Source organism: Oculina patagonica, chromosome 1 (assembly GCF_052425735.1).
Source record: "Oculina patagonica isolate OP01 chromosome 1, crgOcupat, whole genome shotgun sequence".
In the NCBI taxonomy this organism is placed as follows: domain Eukaryota; kingdom Metazoa; phylum Cnidaria; class Anthozoa; order Scleractinia; family Oculinidae; genus Oculina; species Oculina patagonica.
Window position 1 is genome coordinate 24,622,477 of NC_135758.1, and position 19,432 is coordinate 24,641,908.

At 38.0% G+C, this 19,432-nt stretch overlaps 2 protein-coding genes across 3 annotated transcripts in view; one reads left to right on the plus strand and one right to left on the minus strand.

Annotated features, from left to right (window-relative positions):
• LOC144642197 (uncharacterized) overlaps positions 1–19,432 on the minus strand; it is a 210,725-nt gene that overhangs the window by 124,282 nt on the left and 67,011 nt on the right. The window lies entirely within an intron of this gene.
• The window catches only part of LOC144642321 (uncharacterized), a 132,611-nt gene that overhangs the window by 102,246 nt on the left and 10,933 nt on the right, over positions 1–19,432 (plus strand). Inside the window, exons 2-8 of one of the 2 annotated variants that reach the window (XM_078501289.1) lie at positions 3,568–3,863; positions 4,947–5,094; positions 6,429–6,731; positions 7,825–8,115; positions 8,671–8,970; positions 9,445–9,580; positions 10,762–10,967. In XM_078501289.1, the coding sequence (XP_078357415.1) occupies positions 3,568–3,863; positions 4,947–5,094; positions 6,429–6,731; positions 7,825–8,115; positions 8,671–8,970; positions 9,445–9,580; positions 10,762–10,967 (1,680 nt within the window). The remainder of the gene's footprint in view (positions 1–3,567; positions 3,864–4,946; positions 5,095–6,428; positions 6,732–7,824; positions 8,116–8,670; positions 8,971–9,444; positions 9,581–10,761; positions 10,968–19,432) is intronic. The other variant, XM_078501294.1, reaches the window with a different exon arrangement.

A 19,432-nucleotide genomic window follows, 5' to 3' on the forward strand; every position in this document is an offset into this window, starting at 1 on the left:
CCGGGTTGTCAGGAGACTGTTTGGTGTCCGTCCACCAATTTTTAACTTCAAATTCAAATTTTAAAATCACATTCAATCTCCAATATTTCTTATTTTTCTAAATTTTACTAATCCTTTGAGAAAAACTATCGCCTCCCAGACATCCCCCGAAATCGTCCAAAAATTAACAAAATACTGCAAAACAAATATATATGGGATAAGTAAAGCTTTTTTGGATTCCTTGAAACGCGACTGAAATGGTTTTCAGTATTTTCCAGCCTTTATACTTTGGGTCAGTACTACTATTCTTCACCAGTTGCTATTACAGTAATGGTATGAAACAAATACCTAATCATTGGTCAATAATAAGCTGTGATCATTTTCTTGACAATAGTAGTTACCTGATTAGGAGTTGTATACTGTTTCATTAAAGTGTAAGGGCTGGAAAATACTGAAATGCGTCAGCCACCTAAAGCGTTGGAAAAATTGGTCTTCAGGTAAAAACCCCGCCTTTATTAAGTATTGCGAAAAGGCTGCACTTTGCTAAGTGTTACAAATTTATATTTTCTAGACGTCTAGTTCAATCGTTCATTTGTATTGTGCGAAATATATTTTTATAAATTGAGACCATTATGTCATTAAGTAATAATGCAATCTTGAAAACATTCCAGATTTTCATTATTAAATAGAAACACGAAAAATTCAAATTTGGGAAAACAAGCCTGTCAAAATGACGTTGCCATGGTGATTGCAAGTTACTGGCACAATAACTAATCCTACCAAATTATTGCGAGATAAATTTTAGATAAACGCGCAAAGTTTGGCAGCGTTTGGTTGAATCTTGAAAAAGTTATAAGCGTCCAAAGTCAGCGCGGGCCTCAAAAGCGCCCCCCCCCCCCCCCCCCCCCAGGCTCTTACCGAAAGTGCTCGTAAAAAAAGCATTAAATTCTAAAAGAAGTGCTCGTTTTTTTGCCAAAAAAGTGCTAAAATAATGCTAATTTTTTTAAAAAGTGCTCGTGGGTAACATAAAAATGCTCACTTTTTTCCGATTTTTTTTAAATATAGAATATTACATTTTTCAGATTTTCAGTTACATTTTTCAACAACTAAATGTAACGATCAATGTTTGATGTCAGAGTACGCTTTCGAGCTATCTCTGCCTTGGCTGGCTGACTTCCATTGTTCCTCGATGACAACGTGGATGACGTCATCTTGGAACGAGTGTGATGGACTGGGTTTCTAGAAGGCAACCACTGACGTATCAAGCCTATTCCCCAGGCCTCCACGGCTCCTTTGACTAAAATGAGGGCTAATGCATCTTTGGACGCCATAAATAAAGTCAGATTGTGCTTTCTAACACATAATTAGACAAATAGTCAGTCGAAAATCCAAAATAATGCTAGCAGTGCTTTTTGGGATAAAATGTAAAAAATGCTCGTGAAGCCAAATAATGCCAAATAAGGTAAGAGCCTACCCCCCCCCCCCCCCACCGGCCTGAATAGGTTTAAGTGACTGTTTTTCCAGCGATTTTTACTGTACTGTACCCTGTCTTTCAAGTCAAAACAGATAGCTAATTATTAAGCGCCCGATTTTAAGCTTCTCAAGCTTCTCAAGCTTCTTGTTCTTTTTATTTGACAACGTGTTCATAAATGAACGAAGATACCATTTCGATTCATTCATATCCCACTACATAATCCTTTCTCCGACTTTAAAAAGATATTGAAAGGCCGACAAAGACATCTGCAAACCTAGTAATCAATAGATTTGGCCAAGCCTAAAAGCGGAGCTCCACAATAAGTTTATGGGCTCCTGGTTATTAATGACCTATAATATTTAATATTGAATTTACGCGATAGATGATGTTTATGAGAAAGATGTCGACAAACGCAACGTCGTTCGCACTGTATTGGTTTAGGGTTTGTAATTGACAGCGCTGTATTGAGTTGGGATCCTCACGTACGCTTCAACATAACGTTCTTCAATAAATTAGTCGTCGGAATTCAAAAACTTCATCTAGCCTTTGCTAATTTTCACAGTTCCAGCAACAGTTACTTTGCAGAACTTCGCCTCTACACGATATAAATTCGAAGAAACGATGTAATCTGATTAGTTTGAACCATATCATCTTGGCTTGGTTTATTAATTATTCAAAATACTTTAAAGAATTTTATAAAGATAACTGAATGAATTTTTCCTTCGTTTCCGGTTAGTAATGTGCGGTAGGAAGAGTCTGAACTAAGGTGACTCGCAACGAAACCGGGGTAAATATTCGTTTACGAATCTAAATTCATGCGTAAGAGATTTCAACACACTCCCTGATAAAAAAATGAAAGCGAGTAAAATGAACATATGGATCAGTACCGCTTTGTGCTTTGACTTGTTTGCGGGATTTTTCTGCAGTTTGTAATTTGCGAAGGCGTAACTGCTTTTTTGGTCCGTGTAGCTGAATAATTTAATATTCATTTTTCAAAACGTTTAAAGTTCATTTGTCCATCAAAATCATACAAAATATGACTAAGAAAACCCCACTAACTAAAACACAAGTTTGAAACGGAGCATTTTATAGGAAATTTCTGTATTTAATGTACAACAAAAGCGCTAACGATTAAAGCGAAGAGCTTTAAGTTGAAAGCAGCGTTAATAGAATGTACGGAAAGATCTGAAAAGCGGCACAACAGTGACACAACTTCGAATTCGTCCATAAAGTTCACAATTAGATTAGACTTAAGCTTTGTGTACTCGGTTACGTTTGTTACCTCATATTTGGAGAGCGCTTGTCAATTCTGCATGGCAAAGCTTACAAACCAACTCAATAAATATCGGAGACAAAACGACAGTTTTATTATAACCTTGCTCTAACACCGCCAACATATGAATTATTAGCGAAGGTTAATCTTTTTCTTTTATCTATTTCTATTATCTGTCTATCTCTTGCTTTTTATCTGTGTAGCTTTTGACAGTCTTTTACCTTTCACTTCATTGAACTGACTTGATCGGCTCAGCTCATTCAATTTCCCGTCCGTTGTTTAGTGGAAGAAACGTCTTTTTGAATTGTATACAATATATAATGTTCAGTTCCGCAATTATTCTAGGTCTTCCCGTGAACATAAATCGTGAACATAAGTTTCTATCATTTTAAAAGTTTTAGAGAGAGCGAGAAAAATGAACGAAGAAAGATTTTTCTCCTACTCACTTTTATTGTGCTCTCCTTTTGTCTTTTATTCAGCTTTAATAGAACGAGGCGCCAACTCGTCCACAGACCTAATCCGTGTGCACGTACTTACGGGGCGACCCCCAAAATGTCTCGGCTTGATGGGTTTACCAATTTCGCTTAGTTATGGACGCTCCGCTCGCGCAAAGGCGCGCGCGAGAGCTCCGCTTAAAATATTTACGCGTTCAGGTTTGGTTAGCTAAAACGTGTTCTGTCTTCAATTTATGACTAAAAAATATTTTTACTTCTCAGAAGCGTTTCAAGAATCCGGCTAGTTTTGATAAATAATTTCACAAAATTAACGGGGAAATAGTGCCGTGAGGAAGGGGAAAATACTAGTTGATTAATTGCTTGCTTGATTGATTGATTAATATTAGCGTGTCAAGCTCAAGCTATTGGAGTAGCGAACAGACTACCGGACAAAAGTTTCTCAGCCTCGTCATCACGTTCGGATGATGAACCTTATAAAGGACGACTGAATGGAAATGGTGCGTGGTCACCTAGCAAGAAGGATGATGCTGATGACTTTCTGCAAATTGACCTGGGAGACTTATTCTTCATTTGTGCTTTAGCTACTCAAGGACATCCACTTCAAGATGAATGGACCAAAAGTTACAAGTTGCATTTATTACTCACAGAGTGGATCATCTACAAAGAGAACAATACAGAGAAGGTTAGGGGAACATATATGTAAACGTTGTTTAAACTAGTTTCTTTTCTTTTTATTTTTCAGTAATTAATTGCCTCCACTCAGGGTCCCAAAGCGGGGGTGGCCAGAGTCCAGGGGCCTAAAATTTTTGGAGTCTGGAGACGCATTGTTTCGCTGCTTGTAGCCCTTTGTTAGTGAACATGGAGCTCTGCGAATGTTTTCCACAGAGCCCGGGGCCGCGAGAGATCGCAAAGACCGGTTTTTGGGGGCCTTAAACCCTGGAGCGCTAAATCCCTTTGGGACTCTAGCCACTTATTTATTTTTCCGGACATGTACAGCAGCACGGGATGTTGAATACAGGGAAGGAAACCCCAATGATATGCGTGATGTTCGTTCAGACGGAGTCTTTCGTTCACGGAACATTGCCTAATTCTTTGGCCTCTAAATGTTATGTTCCTTTTGTACTGTGGTCATGTGGTCCGAGAAAGGAAAGCAACGCCCAGACAAAAACGTGAAAAGAGAGATATTCCACTCACTTTTTGTCGAGCCGTTCTCGTACTGCGGAAAAAAGCGTTTTTAAACATTAATTTAAGTGGACAGCTTTTACGGCTCTGAACGGGTAATAATTCTCACCACAACACGAGTTTTTTGTTTACAACTTAACTAAGCTTACACGATAAAGCGGTGAAACCTAAAGGAAAACTCGCTTGAAAAACAAATTCTAAACCAGCAACATTTGAATCCACTTCTGGCTTTTTGCTTAAACTCTACAACTTTTAAGTCAACGACCCAGACAGTATTGAGTTAGGAGCCTCGGCACTCTCAAACCACTTTAAACGGAACAACCTTACCCGTCAACGCCTGGGTGGAGTGGCCGAAGCAGAGTACTTGCATCTGTACCCATCTTAATTTCCCTTAATTTCACGGGGGTTATATATTTATACAGCTACTTATCCTATAAATAATTAAATGCATAGTTGTATTTTGAATTAATAACCAAATATATGCTAATTTATTCCGTAGGACATAACCTGAACTGTAAGAGTCTTTTGAGCACACAAAATTTATTATTTAAAATTCAGACAGTTTCCCTTATTTTTTTTTCAGTTGTTCAGTGGTAATTCAAGAAGCAATCAGTTGGTAAAACACGTTCTTATAGAACTTCCAACAGCTCGTGCCGTTCGGTTCCAGCCCATTCATTATTTTCATCACAAAGCCCTCAGAGTAGAAGTGTACGGAATAAAAACACCTGTAGGTACGTCATCTTATGAAGTTAGTGCTATAGCGGTACTGTATTTGTTCTAGTGGGTGAATATTACCATTTTATCTTAGCCCCTTTCCCTCAGTACTCGTGCCCGCCACTTAAAGAGATTGTTTCATTGAAAATGGCTTACACGCAGCTGCCCGCAAGAGATGGTAGTTCTGCAAAAGACTGTTGTTGGTAACAGACATTTCGACAAGTCATCGTCAGAGTCGCTTGATTCTAAGGATGATTTCTGACCAGGCGGTTGAGAATTCAGTCACCGACAACTAACAGTTCTTTTTAGGGCTAGCACATCACATGGATAATCACACCACAGGTAGCCCAAGCACATTAGCCTCACATTAGGGCAGAAATATGAATAAGCGCCGCCCTCGAATAAACGCCGCATCATGATGTGGCGTTTATTCCAATAATAGAGTCAAAAAGCAAATGCAGTAATAATCAAGCTTGAGGAAACCTCAAAAATATTTTCCTTGATCGTAACAATGTTTAAGATATTGAAAATGACTTTTCAGACAAGCACTAAAACATTTTTCTGTTTTTAAAATTCAAATGTTAAGTTGCCATACTGATTGTTAGCAAGAAATAAATTGAATTTTGAATAAACACCGCCCTCGTATAAACACCACCCTCGAATAAACGCCGCACTCGAATCACGAAAAATTTAATAAATACGGAAAAGGTTAGCTTGACTGTGTGACCTTTCCTGTCTAAATAATTGATTAATGTTTAGAGTGACACGACAAGAGGAAGAAGAACGTCACTAAAGCATCATTGCATAAAATATTGTTGGGGGGAGGACTGATATGGTTACTAATTTAAAGATGGAATATATCATGTTTTCTGTTTAGCTTCAAATTCAATGTTTCCGCAATTCAGTTTTAGTGAAAAGAAGGTTTTAACATTTCCAATGAAAAGAAAGTTTCATTCGATTGGGTGGCCAATTAATTTCCGGTTTGCAAAGGGTATCAATAAAAATATATATTTTAGCTTTCAGTTCAGATATGGAAAGGTGGGTACGTGTTGGGTGGGTTTACCCTATACCCAGAACGTTGTAAGGTATCGACTCCTTGAGTCTCCTCGGCACTGAGGATTAAAATTATTTTTCTTCCTAAAATCTCCTAATTATTGTTTTAGTATATTAGAATGTTATGTTACGTAAGTTTAAAATAAGTTTAGTTTAAGTTTTATTTTTTGTATATATGGTAATCCATAAAAGCATGCGTCGTTGTTGTTGTTGTTGCTGTTGTTAGGAAACTCAGAGAAGACATAACTGCTCAAGGGTGTTCATGGTAACATTGACGCCATGATTATATTTTCCATAGGTGTACCTTCTCCTCCTGTCATTAAAAACAAAAAGAAGGAAATATCATTACCTCATTTCAATTTGTTATGGAGTTCCCCTGATAACGGTAGATGTCCATTTACTATGTACACGGTATACTTCAAAGTGATTGGATCACCAGATAAAGAAAATGTCCGCTATCATATCAATACTACAGCGATGACAAACACTCTGGGTGCCCTGCCACTTGACTGTGACACAGAATATGAGTTTGCAGTGTCCGCGTGGAATCAGTTCGGAGAAGGTAACCTATCACAGCCCTGGCAAGGAAATTTAATAACAGGTACACGAATTTGTGTATTCTTTTTCGCAAGGGCAATAACGAAATCAGTTTTTTTTTCTTCTTTGTAGGATTGTTATGCGCATATGATTATTGCTGATAGAATATGCACAGTATGAATAATAAATATTATTATTATATTATTATTATTTTTCTCAGCGTAGCAATGTAGTTGATATTGTTTAATCCCTGTATTATAAATGCTCAAATCTATGATATTTAATACTTAATACTTGTCGATCACATTTTCTACTTATCCATATTATAAAAAGGAGACTCGAGCCAAGTGGCCCATATACTGCCGGAGCTTATCCCGGTTTCGATAGCATTAAAGGAGCTATGTCACGGTATTTTAAAAGTCATTTTTATGATTAGTTTCAAATTGAAGGAAAACACAAAACAACGGAGTAATAAAAACCAGAAAATAAACAATGATGACTTTGACTGAAGAAGATTAAGACGGATTATGAGCAACAAACTTGAAAAAAAAAAAAATGGCGAATTTTTCAAGTTGAGTTGTCCGTGACGTAGCACATTTAAGCGGCTAGGAATATTTCTTCTCCCCCCTGGATGAGATGCTAGTTCAAAGCAGGGTGCTTCCGGCATTATTTCGCCGTACCCATTTATACACGTGGGTGGAGAGAGGCACTGTTGGAGTAAAGTGTCTTGCCCAACAACACAACACGGCGACTCCGGTCAGGGCTACTAATCCATATTGGTACGTTGAAATGGGCTTAATAAAAGTCTCTTTCAAATCAACTGTGACGCCTATTAAGTAGTTTTTTATTTCTATTAAGAGAGAGAGAGAGAGAGAGCTGTAAATTGTGTGCAAAACTAACTATCCGGTACAACAAATTTAAATTACCATTTTTTGGCCGCCCGGCACCGACCCTGTAACTTGTACTCCTCTGTATTACGGTAAATGAACAAATGGCCTACACAACTGAATAAATTGTAAATAACATTGTACACAAGGGTGGCGAAGTTCGTTAACATAGAGCCTCAGCTCCAGTGAATTAATCAGAAAGAGACAAATAATTTTCAAATTTTCCAAACGTTGAGGACGCAGTTTGACCTGTTTTTCTCTTTCCTGAAGGTTACCCAGTTATTGTTAACAGAAAAAAAGAAGTGAAAGGGAGTGTTGTTGTGGTCAAGTGGAAGCCTTGTACTGCTTCTTTGTTCACTATCTACTACAGAGAGGTATTTTCGGAGATTGGCAAAAGTCACTGGGATGGCGTTAACGTGTCGGGACATGAAATTCGTTATGATCTTAACCTTAGCTGCCGCAAGGAGTATGAAATAGCGATGACAGCATGGAATTCCACAGCAGAGACGCCATTAAAATCATTAAACAACAGCAAAATGTGGAGAGTGACAACATTAGGAGGTAATAGAATTCGCGAATATGTTATATATGGGAGAATTACGGCAAACTCTTGTTTAAGTCTCTTGTTTAATTTGCAAACGAAGTACCTGTCTTTGCTTCAGTTGATGTGTTTTAATACTGTCACGGTTGCTTAAAACATCTCTCCGTCTAAACTATTACACTATACCGTATCTGAGCTGCTTCTTGGTGACGCGAAACTACCCTAACTGTAAAGCCGTACTATAGAAAGAGCAGGTTTATTTGTCAATCATTATCGAATGACACAACGGCTGTTAGTGTAGGTTTTTATTTATCCATTGTTTTCCATTAGACAATCACACAAATAAGACAAAGTTTGATACAAATTACGAGTTCATGCTTTAACTTTAATATGGTGAACAACGTTTAGAACTCTTTTACTCGGTTTTGAACGATGACAAAGAGAAACTTAGAAGTCGCTATTGTTGTCCAGACCAGCTTTACAGCGTTTTATTTGTAAAAGCCACATCGTGGTAATTTAGTTTGTTAAAAATCTTTGGCTTTGGCGAACTAGACACCATTTTTTTTTTGTTACAGACAAACCGTCAGCTCCAGTCATTCTAAATAAAGAAACTCAGGTATCTGGATGTGATGTGAACCTACGATGGAGTCTCCCTGAAGACAATGGATGTCCGATTACTCTGTACACAATATACTACAGTGAACGTCAATCTAAAAATGAAGATTCCTGGCATGAAATCAATGTTACCAAGGTCACTAAGTCGGAGCATCTGTTATCGCTCAAGTGCAACACAGAATACGCTTTTACAGTGTCTGCCTGGAATGAACTTGGAGAAAGTGCTATTTCAAGCGAATGGCCAATAAAAACCAGCAAAGGTATGATATTCTTGGTTGTAAAGGAATTCATTTTGTATGGAGTGAAAGTAGATCGTGTTACTGAATTTTTCTATGCATCCCTTTCGGATGAAAACTGGCGTCAGGGGCAACACTTATCAAAAGACGATAAAAAGTGTAACACAATACATGTGAGGAGTTAAGGCTTCTTAAGCTGGGGTGTGACATTGGTAGTTGCAAAGGAATAATTAACAGAAATCAATTAACAGCATTCTGAAAACATTCAAGAAAACCTATATTTTGGAAAAAAGAAACATTTTTCTGTAGATGTTTTGGTCGGCGCGCTCCGCCCGATTAAAAACGGTTAGTCAGTATTTTGGTTTACTTCTTTCAGTTCAGACTCTTTATGCCCGATGCTCAGCAATCACTCACTAGTCAGCATTGTCGTGCCTCCGTGGCACTTATTGTACATTAATTGTACTTACTGTTAATAGTTAATCCATTCTTGTCTTTCAGCCTCCAATTCTATCGGACAAACACTCAGCATTGTTGTACCAGTGGGATGCGGGGCCCTTATTCTCATAGTTGTTGGAGTTGTCTGCTTCAGGGAGAGGAGAAAGAGGAAGAAACGACGTGGCCACAAGACAAGAAGGTAGAGGAAAACATGTATAAAGTTTAACCGCTTTTACACTCGGTAGATAAGGAAGCAACAGAAAGCAAAATGACAGCAAATATCCCAAGAAGTATTTTCCCTTACTCAGGTAATGACCAATACGACTGCAGCTTTGGCAAAGTGTTTTCAACTATCATTAACACTCAAAAACCATTACCAACAATTACTTTTCTTCCGTTGTTTTGTTCTTTTGATACCTGTATCAACTCAGTCATTTAAGCATTGGGACGAGAAGAAGAAACTTTCATTAACCTTATGGTACGTTGTGTGATCTCGTGTTGCTGCCTACATCATTCAAAGATGGAATAAGGTTGATCTCACCGAAAGTATAATAAGGGGCGTTATATAATAAGCTACTCACGAACCAAACTTTCCTGCAACCGTATTGTTAATATTGGCGCTTGGTTTTGTGTGCATTACCTCGGTCCGCAAAATGTCAAGACCTCAGGTGCTAGAGGGTAGATACGTAGTGTGACAATCACATACATAGTGGTTTGCTACAATCATTTGTAAGGCATACTGTACATAGCTTCATATAGCCACTCCTAGCCACAGTCATACATAGCCCCATTACTGAAAAGCCTTACATAGCCACGTTAAGCCATACATTTGCCACTTTAGAAACGAGGAGAGATCTGGGGCGAATCTCATCTTGCAGTCGCTTGTGGGACTGTTACTGGGGGAACAATAAAACACGAGAAGCCACATTATCTTCATTAACGGTCTCAGAATCGACTGCGACATGAGACTCAACCCAGATGTCACCTCGTTTATAGACTTGGCAAATGTACAAATGTACATAGCCCTATCCATACCTAGCCGTAGATAACCATATCGCACTTACTGCAGTGACATGAACAAAAAAATATCGTTAAAAAACTTAAGAAAGGTTTTTCAATGAAATTAAAGTTGAGGGTTATAATTTATAAGGCTATGAAACCTAAAAATGCATGTACAGCAAACCAGTAATATGATTGGGCAAGAGAAGTATGATTGGCATTTTGTAGATCGGTCTTCGCTTGCTTTGGCAAGCGAAACCAGCAACTCAGTGCAGCATTTGCACATGATTAGAATAAGCTATAATTTCAACACAATACGTAAGATAGGCAAATAAACTAGCGATAAGATTGAGGTATAACTTATTTGCATTTTTTCTTCAGATCGAAATCCGACATTGTTCCCCTGCTCCTAAAGGAGACTCCGCCCCAGCGGGTAATATTTATGGAAGAGCTGGGCCAGGGTGCCTTCGGTAAAGTTCACAAAGGAATCCTGAAAGATTTACCCAAAGCTGAAGTATTTTTTAAGCCCAGGGAGCAAAGAGTGGAAATAAAAGAAGGCAAAGTGGTCGCTATAAAAGTCTTACTTGGTAGGATAACTGATGACTAACATATAAATAACATATAAATAACAATCAATATCTTGAGAAAAGCACATTATGTAACACAATCTTTTATTGCATTGTTTACAAATTCCTTAAAGTTGATTGGTTCTCTGCACCCCTTGTTTGTATAGGTATAAGTAGACTGGTATGAAAAGAGTTTTAGTCCGAGAGAGATGTGCAAGTAGTTTACCGGGAAACGTTAGACGAAATTATTCATGAATTCAACAGGCCTGAGTTAATGAGCTCTGTATATCCAGAACCGGTTTAATGAGATGCGTGTCACGTAGGTATAGGAGCTGGTTTAATGAGATGCGTGTCACGTTGGTTTATGGACAAATTTAATGAGATACGAGTCACGGTAAATGTAAGAGGCAGACTCTATTATGCATGGTATTGTTTTGAGTATTTATTGTTGAATATTACATGAGTTTTTAGGAGAGATGTATGTATTGTTATAGAGTTATTGATCCACCCCACCAGCCGGGTGGTAATGCAGTTATATAGAAGGAGAACAAAGACTTGTACGAGAACCAATCAGGGAGTACCGTCAAACTAGTCAAACCAGTTTTGATTCCGGTTGGATTTGATTATTCAAAATGACGCACGTATCTTGTTTGGTAGCTGGTCAAACCGGTTTTCAGGCTGGACAAAATTATTCAAAATGGCGAATTAAAATCCACACTTTTTTCGAGTAAGTAAAAACGTTTATTGAGTATAGAAAAAGTGTACAATCTCAAACATGAATAAATATTAAATGTAAAACGTAATGTTCATTGATGTTACTAATACAATAATGAATGAATAAATATTAAATGTTCAGCGATGTTGCTGATAATGCTAATAATATTTACGTTCATCATCAATCGGTGTTTCATCTGCCCACTTAAAGAATCTACACATTTCTTCACTCCTCCTGCAGGTGAAATAGGGTCTGAAAGGATTGCTCTGTGACCTTGATACTCTTAATGTCGCAACATCCATATGTCTGCAGTAAGGTAACTGCCCACCTTCAAATGCAATGTATTCTGGTATTACGCGATCTCTGATACATTGTTGATAAGCCTGTACGTCTCCTTCACGGCAAAAGAAAGGACACAACTTCCAGTCTACACATCGAATGTAAGGTATACCTGAGGCAGGCTTGATCAATTCAAGATCTTTAAGGCAAAGTCCACACTGTGAGTAACTCATCTTAAAGTATGACTCGAGAGTGGAAACACAAATTCTTTATATAGTTTTTATGGAGCTAAACAGGTTTTACCGGTCAACTTCATCAACTCCATTAACAATCAGATCTAACCAGTACCAACAGGTTTTGCCAAACTCGTCCGGATATATGATGGCTTTAATGATCGCATCCTCTTGTTCCTCTGGAGAAGTGTCATCGATCCAGTCTTGATTTTCAGGAGCAGTGAAATCCAATATGTCTAGTAGATCCTGCCAGAGCCTGTATGCATTTGTTTTCCAATTATCCACTGACTTGCGTAGACATGTCATCAGTTTTTGATTGTCTTGGATACATGTCATCAGTTTTTGATTGTCTTGGATAACACTGGGTTCTTTTTGCTCAAGTTCAGCGTACACCAAATACGCTAGCGAATTTCAGTAAGCATGCTTCATCTTTTCGATACAATCACACTCGTAGCAAGTATCGTTTGCAATATTTGGGACCATCGTGTAAAGCAAAATGTAAATGAGCGTACAGCCGTTGTGTATATATAGAGTCAGCGAATAAAACCGGTTTTCCTGGTTTAGTAAGGTTCCCATTGTCTATTGCTGCGTAACCTTGCCACTAAAGGCGTTTTTGTTTTTTTAAGCCGTTTCACAGATTTTCGTTTGGAATCTGGTGGTGTTTCCATCATTATCGCGTACGCCGATTCTTCAGGCAATGCGTTGAGGGGTGTTTCCATTCTGACAGGAATTTTCGATTGTTTAGTAGTCGCGGGTGTGGGCGGTAGTTGTCTTGGTGTTTCCCTTGTAGTCTTAACTTTAGGTGTGGACGCAGGACTATTTACATTAGTAATTGTCTCTTTAGGCGGCGCTGGATCTGTTTTGGGTAGCACCACTGCAGGTTTTATGCTTGTTTCACTTTTCATCTGTTTTGTTAATCCCTGGTACCTTCGAAGAAGATGATCCAACAACATTACTTTTTGATCTTCTGCTAAGGAGGAGTCCATGATTTGTTTCATGTCTTGATCTAGTCGTGTTAAAGTCGTGAGTTGCGGAGGAGCCGTTAATCGATGTTCTGTTTCCATACTTTGCAATAAATGTTCAGGAACCATCAACATCTTCTGCGCGTACTTCATTTGAAAAATTTACCCGATAATTCCACAGCGAAAGAGGCAATCAAAGTGGTGATGGCAGGCAAAAATCCTTCTTTCTGAGACTTGGTGTTTTTGCGAGTAAGATAAAGGAGCTTTGACTTATGTGGCTTTAACGTTTAAATGATCAATGAGATACTAGAATGCTTCCTTTTAAGAGATCTAGAGCAATCTCGCCAACAGCTTTCAACAGCTCTGCTCTGTTTTGCTCTGCTCTCCTATTTCTTCTTCTCTGCTCTGACTTTCTGCTCTGCTAAGTTCTGCTCTGCTCTGCTCTGCTCTGCTCTTCTCAGATGCTGGGCTATGCTCCGCTGCTCTGCTCCGCTCTGCTCTGCTCTGCTCTTCTCCGCTACGCTATGCTATGGCTATGCTATGCTATGCTATGCTGTGCTGTGCTGTGCTGTGCTGTGCTGTGCTGTGCTGTGCTGTGCTGTGCTGTGCTGTGCTGTGCTGTGCTGTGCTGTGCTGTGCTGTGCTGTGCTGTGCTCTGCTCTGCTCTGCTCTGCTCTGCTCTGCTCTGCTCTGCTCTGCTCTGCTCTGCTCTGCTCTGCTCTGCTCTGCTCTGCTCTGCCTACTCTTGTCTTCTATATGAGCTTTGAACAAGTATTCAAATTGACACTCTTATGCTGAATTCCATAGAAGAGACTACACAAACGAAGTTCTCACAACAATTTATTGTCCCTATTAAAGAATCAAAAATACATGGAAATGACCCAGTAGTACAGAAAATGGTCAACTTCATAGAGTGCCTATAAATCTTTGCAGTTTTATTCTATTTGACAAGTTGCAGCTGGCGCAAGTCTTTGTTTCCTTGTTTGACTCCGTTGCTTAGGTCCATGTTACTGTTTTTGTTTTGTAGGTCAGGTTTCGTATTAATGGATTTCGTGATATCTTCTTTTTCTTACTTGGTAACGAATTTCTTCATCGTCACTTTCACTTAAATTTTCTTTACAGACGTCATTGTATTGAAACAGTCGGTTCAATAAATATTTTCTTTTATTGATTGCTGCTTCTGCTGCCTCCGCGAAGTCCATTTCATCGTCTTCCATAAAACTGCGCAGTGTTGTCATAACCTTTTCGTGTGTTGGATCAGTTTTAAGAACACGATACCACTTTAAATAGTGGAGATACAAGAGTCGTAGCCTCTTTCTGTATGCAGGAAGTAGAAGAGTGGATGCTTGAAACTTGGCGTCTTCTTTCGACAAACCCTGCGTTAAGTATTGTTCCACTTGTTCCACCAAGGATGATTTTAAATCGATAATGGATTCCTCTCGCAGCTTATACCAGGGATCAATATCGTCATTTTCATCGTTTGCAGTAGTGCTTTCATTGTCTTCATCACTGTGATCTTCAACTTCCTCTTCATCTCCATCTTCGTTTTCGCTTTTACCATCAATATCGTCATCAACTTCATGATACTCTTCTTCTGGTTCTTCATCGTCCTGGCTAAGGTTGTTTCCATGTTCATCTTCATCGGTTTCTTCTCGAGCAAACGAAGTCATTTCCTCTTGTTCTTGGTCCAGACGCTTATGACAATTTTGCTTCTCGTGACGGTCTCTGTTGTATCGTCGACTAAATGATCTTTGACAAAATTGACAAAGATGCCCCATGCGTTCGATTCTATGTTGTTTACTCCACGACTGCTTCCCTCGAAATGAGTAAAGTAATGTGTTTGCTTATTTAAGTAGTCGAGTCACTCAATAGCAATGACTGTTTTGTAAGCTTGCTGTGAGTTACTGGTAGGATGTATTTTCTGATTGTATTGTTATGTAAGTGTTGCAATTAACATAGTGCCCCCAGGCATGATTAAGCAAGACTTCGTTCATGAAAATGCCAAAAGCAGTCAGGTTAAACCAGTTAAGAGAAGTGCCTTTGTTTATACTCTTTTGTTATCCTTGAAGATATAAGGTTTCAGTGCTGTTCAAATTCTACTGAACATTAGCTTTTGAGAGACCAACCTCGGAATTGTTTGCATGCATAACGAAGGAATCATGGTGCCAACATCTCATGGAGTGTTTTATCCAGTTGATGAATTTGACATATTCACGGGACAACAAGTAGCTTCCTTAGTTGATCGTGTCTTTCAGCTTACTTTCGCTGCTTTATGCGATGAACTTATTCAGCAAGTAAAGATTGGTTGTTGCGATGGTTGTGCTATTAATCATCTAAGCCAGACGGCTCATTCCTGCTTGATGATAAATCAAGAAGATGCGTGGTTCCGCTACTTTGACCAAGCAGTGGAGAAAGTTGACCTAGTTCATGTTATGAAGCTTGCTCAAAATGTTTGTAGCACTTGGAATTTACGTCAGTGACAATTGGCAAAGCTCCCTTGCTGAGTTACCTAAACTACCCAGGACTGCCCTCTATCTCTCATCTTTAGAACTCAAAAACTCTGGGAACGTAGTGCAAGTAGAGGAGATCGTAGATAGAGTTATCTATGCCATTTATAATTGTCTCAATGGACAAAAACGAGAGGCCTTTAGCAACATGCAAAGTGTAAGCTACTGTAATCAAGAACTGATGAGCACTGAACTAACAAACGACTATGAAGTCTATGAAAGAAAAGAAGGAAGCGACGAAGAGCTTAGCAAAGATATTGATTTAGTCATAAGTGAGATACAAAACAATCTTCGTTTCTAATCAGTGGACTGATTACTTAAACAGTAAAATCTTTTAAAATTTCGAGGCAGCAGCACAATGCAAAAAGTGAAAAATGTAAACCATAGCTAAAACTAAAATTTGCTAGGATGAAGATACAGCTGTTGTTGAAGCTATGACGATGACCTTTTTTTCATTTATCACGAACGTTACGTTTACTGCGGCTTTAAAGTGCCCAAAATGTGTTTGATTGTTTATTGTGTATGTACGTTTTTTTTTAATAAAAGGTTTATTATTTCTTGGAATCTCGAGTAGTTGAATCCTTGGGCTCAGTAGCTTGCGCATCAAAACTATCGACCTGTGATCGACCCGCACACTTTATGCCTCGCCCCGAAAGAAAAGTGGCCGAGTATAAAGAGTTTATTCTGGTTACTCGAAGCATTTAGATGAGTATTATTTGAGCAAAATGAGTAATTTTTAGTTACTCGGAGTATCTCGCGTACTTTCGTATATGTATTTTTTTTTTGTCTCTCACTTGCCTATGTAGGCCATTTTCAATCGTCTCGTACAGCAGGTCTCTGCAAACCGGCATGACCGGTTTGACCATGACACCAGTGCTTTCTCATTGGTTTTACAGCCAATATAACAACGATAAAACCAAGATAGTTTGGACTACACGACGAGTTGATTTATTTTCGAGATGGACAAGTGGAGCGAGGAAAGGCTGAGGCTTGAAGTGAGCAGACTGACCGATAAAATCGAAGGCTACGAAGAAGAGTGTTATGACTTGAAAAAGAAGTTGAAGGAAGCCACGGAGGCGTATCATGAGTCGGAAGGTAATCGTGCGGCGCAAGTGAATGAAGTCGAAGCCTTGAAAGGAACAGAGAAAGAATTGAAAGACAAAATAGTAGATCAAGTGTATACAGAAGTCTTGGAGCAGAAGGTGAAAGAGTATAGAGGAATGTGGGAAAGCAAAGATCGTGAGATCGAAGAGTTACGAAAAAGAGTCCGTTTAATGGAAGAAATGCGCCAGGAAATACATGAAATCGAAGTGAGTTTTTGGAAGTTTTACGACCGAAATAAAGATAACATGCCAAAGCACATTCACGCACACTTCTATTCGCCGAGAGAGTACTGGCGGAATTGTGAGCATATGGAAAGACAAGAACAGACGATTGACCTATACAAGGATATCGTTAAGGAATTGGAAGAGAAAGTGAGAAAGCAAGAGTTAAAAATCAGAGAGAGTGAGGATGGAGACGAGCAGGACTCCTTATATTGATTTGCCTTTCACTTGAACATAACATTTTATAAATCGAAAGTATGTTTTTTTTATACATTGCCATTCATGCGAACTGTTTCATTGCAATGTGTATGTGTTTCTGTTATATGTTTCAATGAAGATATAAGTTTCCAAAAATATTTTTGTCTCAGTGCTTGATCATTTATCATGTTGGACTTGACCAACCTTTTCACGCGCGGGTAACATTTACGGGAGAAAAAAAGATTGGTGAACATTACTATTATTTAAATGTAAGCACTCGATTACCTTTCTCAAGAACATATTATCTTAATGAACTTTTGTTGTACACAGTTACAGTTTTGAGAAAAGAGTAAATTTTTATTAGCAAAAGAAATCTCATCATAGAATGTGAATAAAATGTATTTGACTTATATTTTCTTAAGATTAATCACATGATAACACTGTTCGTTTGTTGGTTTTGTTTTTGAACGCGAGAACAGTACGTTCTTTCGTTTCATGGTACAGTGAAACAGTAAACACGACCTTCGAAATGAATGCTTATACAACTCAAATGAAATTAATACTACTCAAAGAAAAAATAATGCGCACTGGGGCTTAAAAAAACAAATTAATGAAATATTGCGATGCGCGAGACGGTAATTTTTCTTTCGAGTGTTTTTAGGTAAGAAGCTCCAACGTTACGAAGATTTTAACAAGCTTGTTAGTATTACTTTCATTTAAATGGAAGCTGGTGCTCAATAACATTTCTAAAGAAACAATGCACTTAATTAGTTTTTGTTGTAGAAAAACTACATCTTGAGCGTAGAGTATATTTTATGTTAGCTTAAAAATAAACTTGCCATGAAATGCGAGGCAAATTCGCTGTTTTGACATAGAAACATTTCAGAAGATTTGTTACGCGAACAGTAGTATGATTTGTTTAATGACTTGAGAAATGTTTTTTTCCCTTTGATTTTAATTCACTTTGACACGTCTGAAGCACTGAAAGCAATAAATACATAAACCTACTCAAACCGAAATAATGTCACTTAACGGATTTGATTACTATTAACAAACCAGCAAAAGAGATTTTACAGTTTAATACAACTAAAATATAACACACACTGAAGCGAAAAAGTGTTATTTAAAATAGAACTTTCTCCGTTTGCCTCTTCTGTGTAATAAATAGAAGGCAAACAAATTCAAATTTAAATTCAAAGTTGAATAACAAAAGAACAAAACAAAAGCAAACAAAACAAAAGCATCCACGCACAATCTGAGAGAAACCGTTGAGGTAAAGATGCTCAAGGAAAAATCAAATGACTTTCAACTCCCCTTTCGCCTTATAAGTTTACGAGCTGAACGTTAAATCGCTTATTGATTGTCTAATAAAGTTTTCGAAGTTAATTTTTAACAAATCATTTGCTGTAAAAATCATTTGACGCTTACAATAATGTTAATGAAATTGCAATTTAAAAATAAGTTCTTTTCAACTGACGTGCTGACAAAGTAACGTATTTTCAACCTGAACGTGATTTAATCATTTCTGTTTATCAACATTGCGGTCACTCGGATTGTCATGCACTCAACTACACGTTTAAATGCAAGATTTAATGCAAGATTTGGGTGAGCAAAAACAGTTTTATTATGTAAAACGTACAAACACTTCGACAACTTTTTGTTATTGAAATTTTCAACTTTTAAAAAAACAATGCGCTTCCAGTCCAACACAAATATTAATTGCAAGAAGTCGTAATTGCTTTTTCTCGCGCGTCATGTTTAGAAGTCATGCGAGGTATTTTTATTTCTGAAGTATTTTTAAATTAATTAAGAATTTGTTTTCCTTACGTTTACACATACACAAAGTTACACAAACGGTACTTAAAGCAATCAGCACTATATAACCGGTTTAAACTGCCAGTTTGACCTTTAGAATTTTAATTCGCCATTTTGAATATTTTTATCCAGCCTGAAAACCGGTTTGACCAGCCACCAACCAAGATACATGCGCCATTTTGAATAATCAAATCCAACCGGAATCAAAACTGGTTTGACTAGTTTGACGGTACTCCCTGATTGGTTCTCGTACAAGTCTTTGTTCTCCTTCTATATAACTGCATAAGCACCCGGCTGGTGGGGTGGGTCAATAACTCTATAACAACACCTACATCTCTCCTAAAAACTCATGTAATATTCAACAATAAATACTCAAAACAATACCATGCATAATAGAGTCTGTCTCTTACATCTACCGTGACTCGTATCTCATTAAATTTGTGCATAAACCA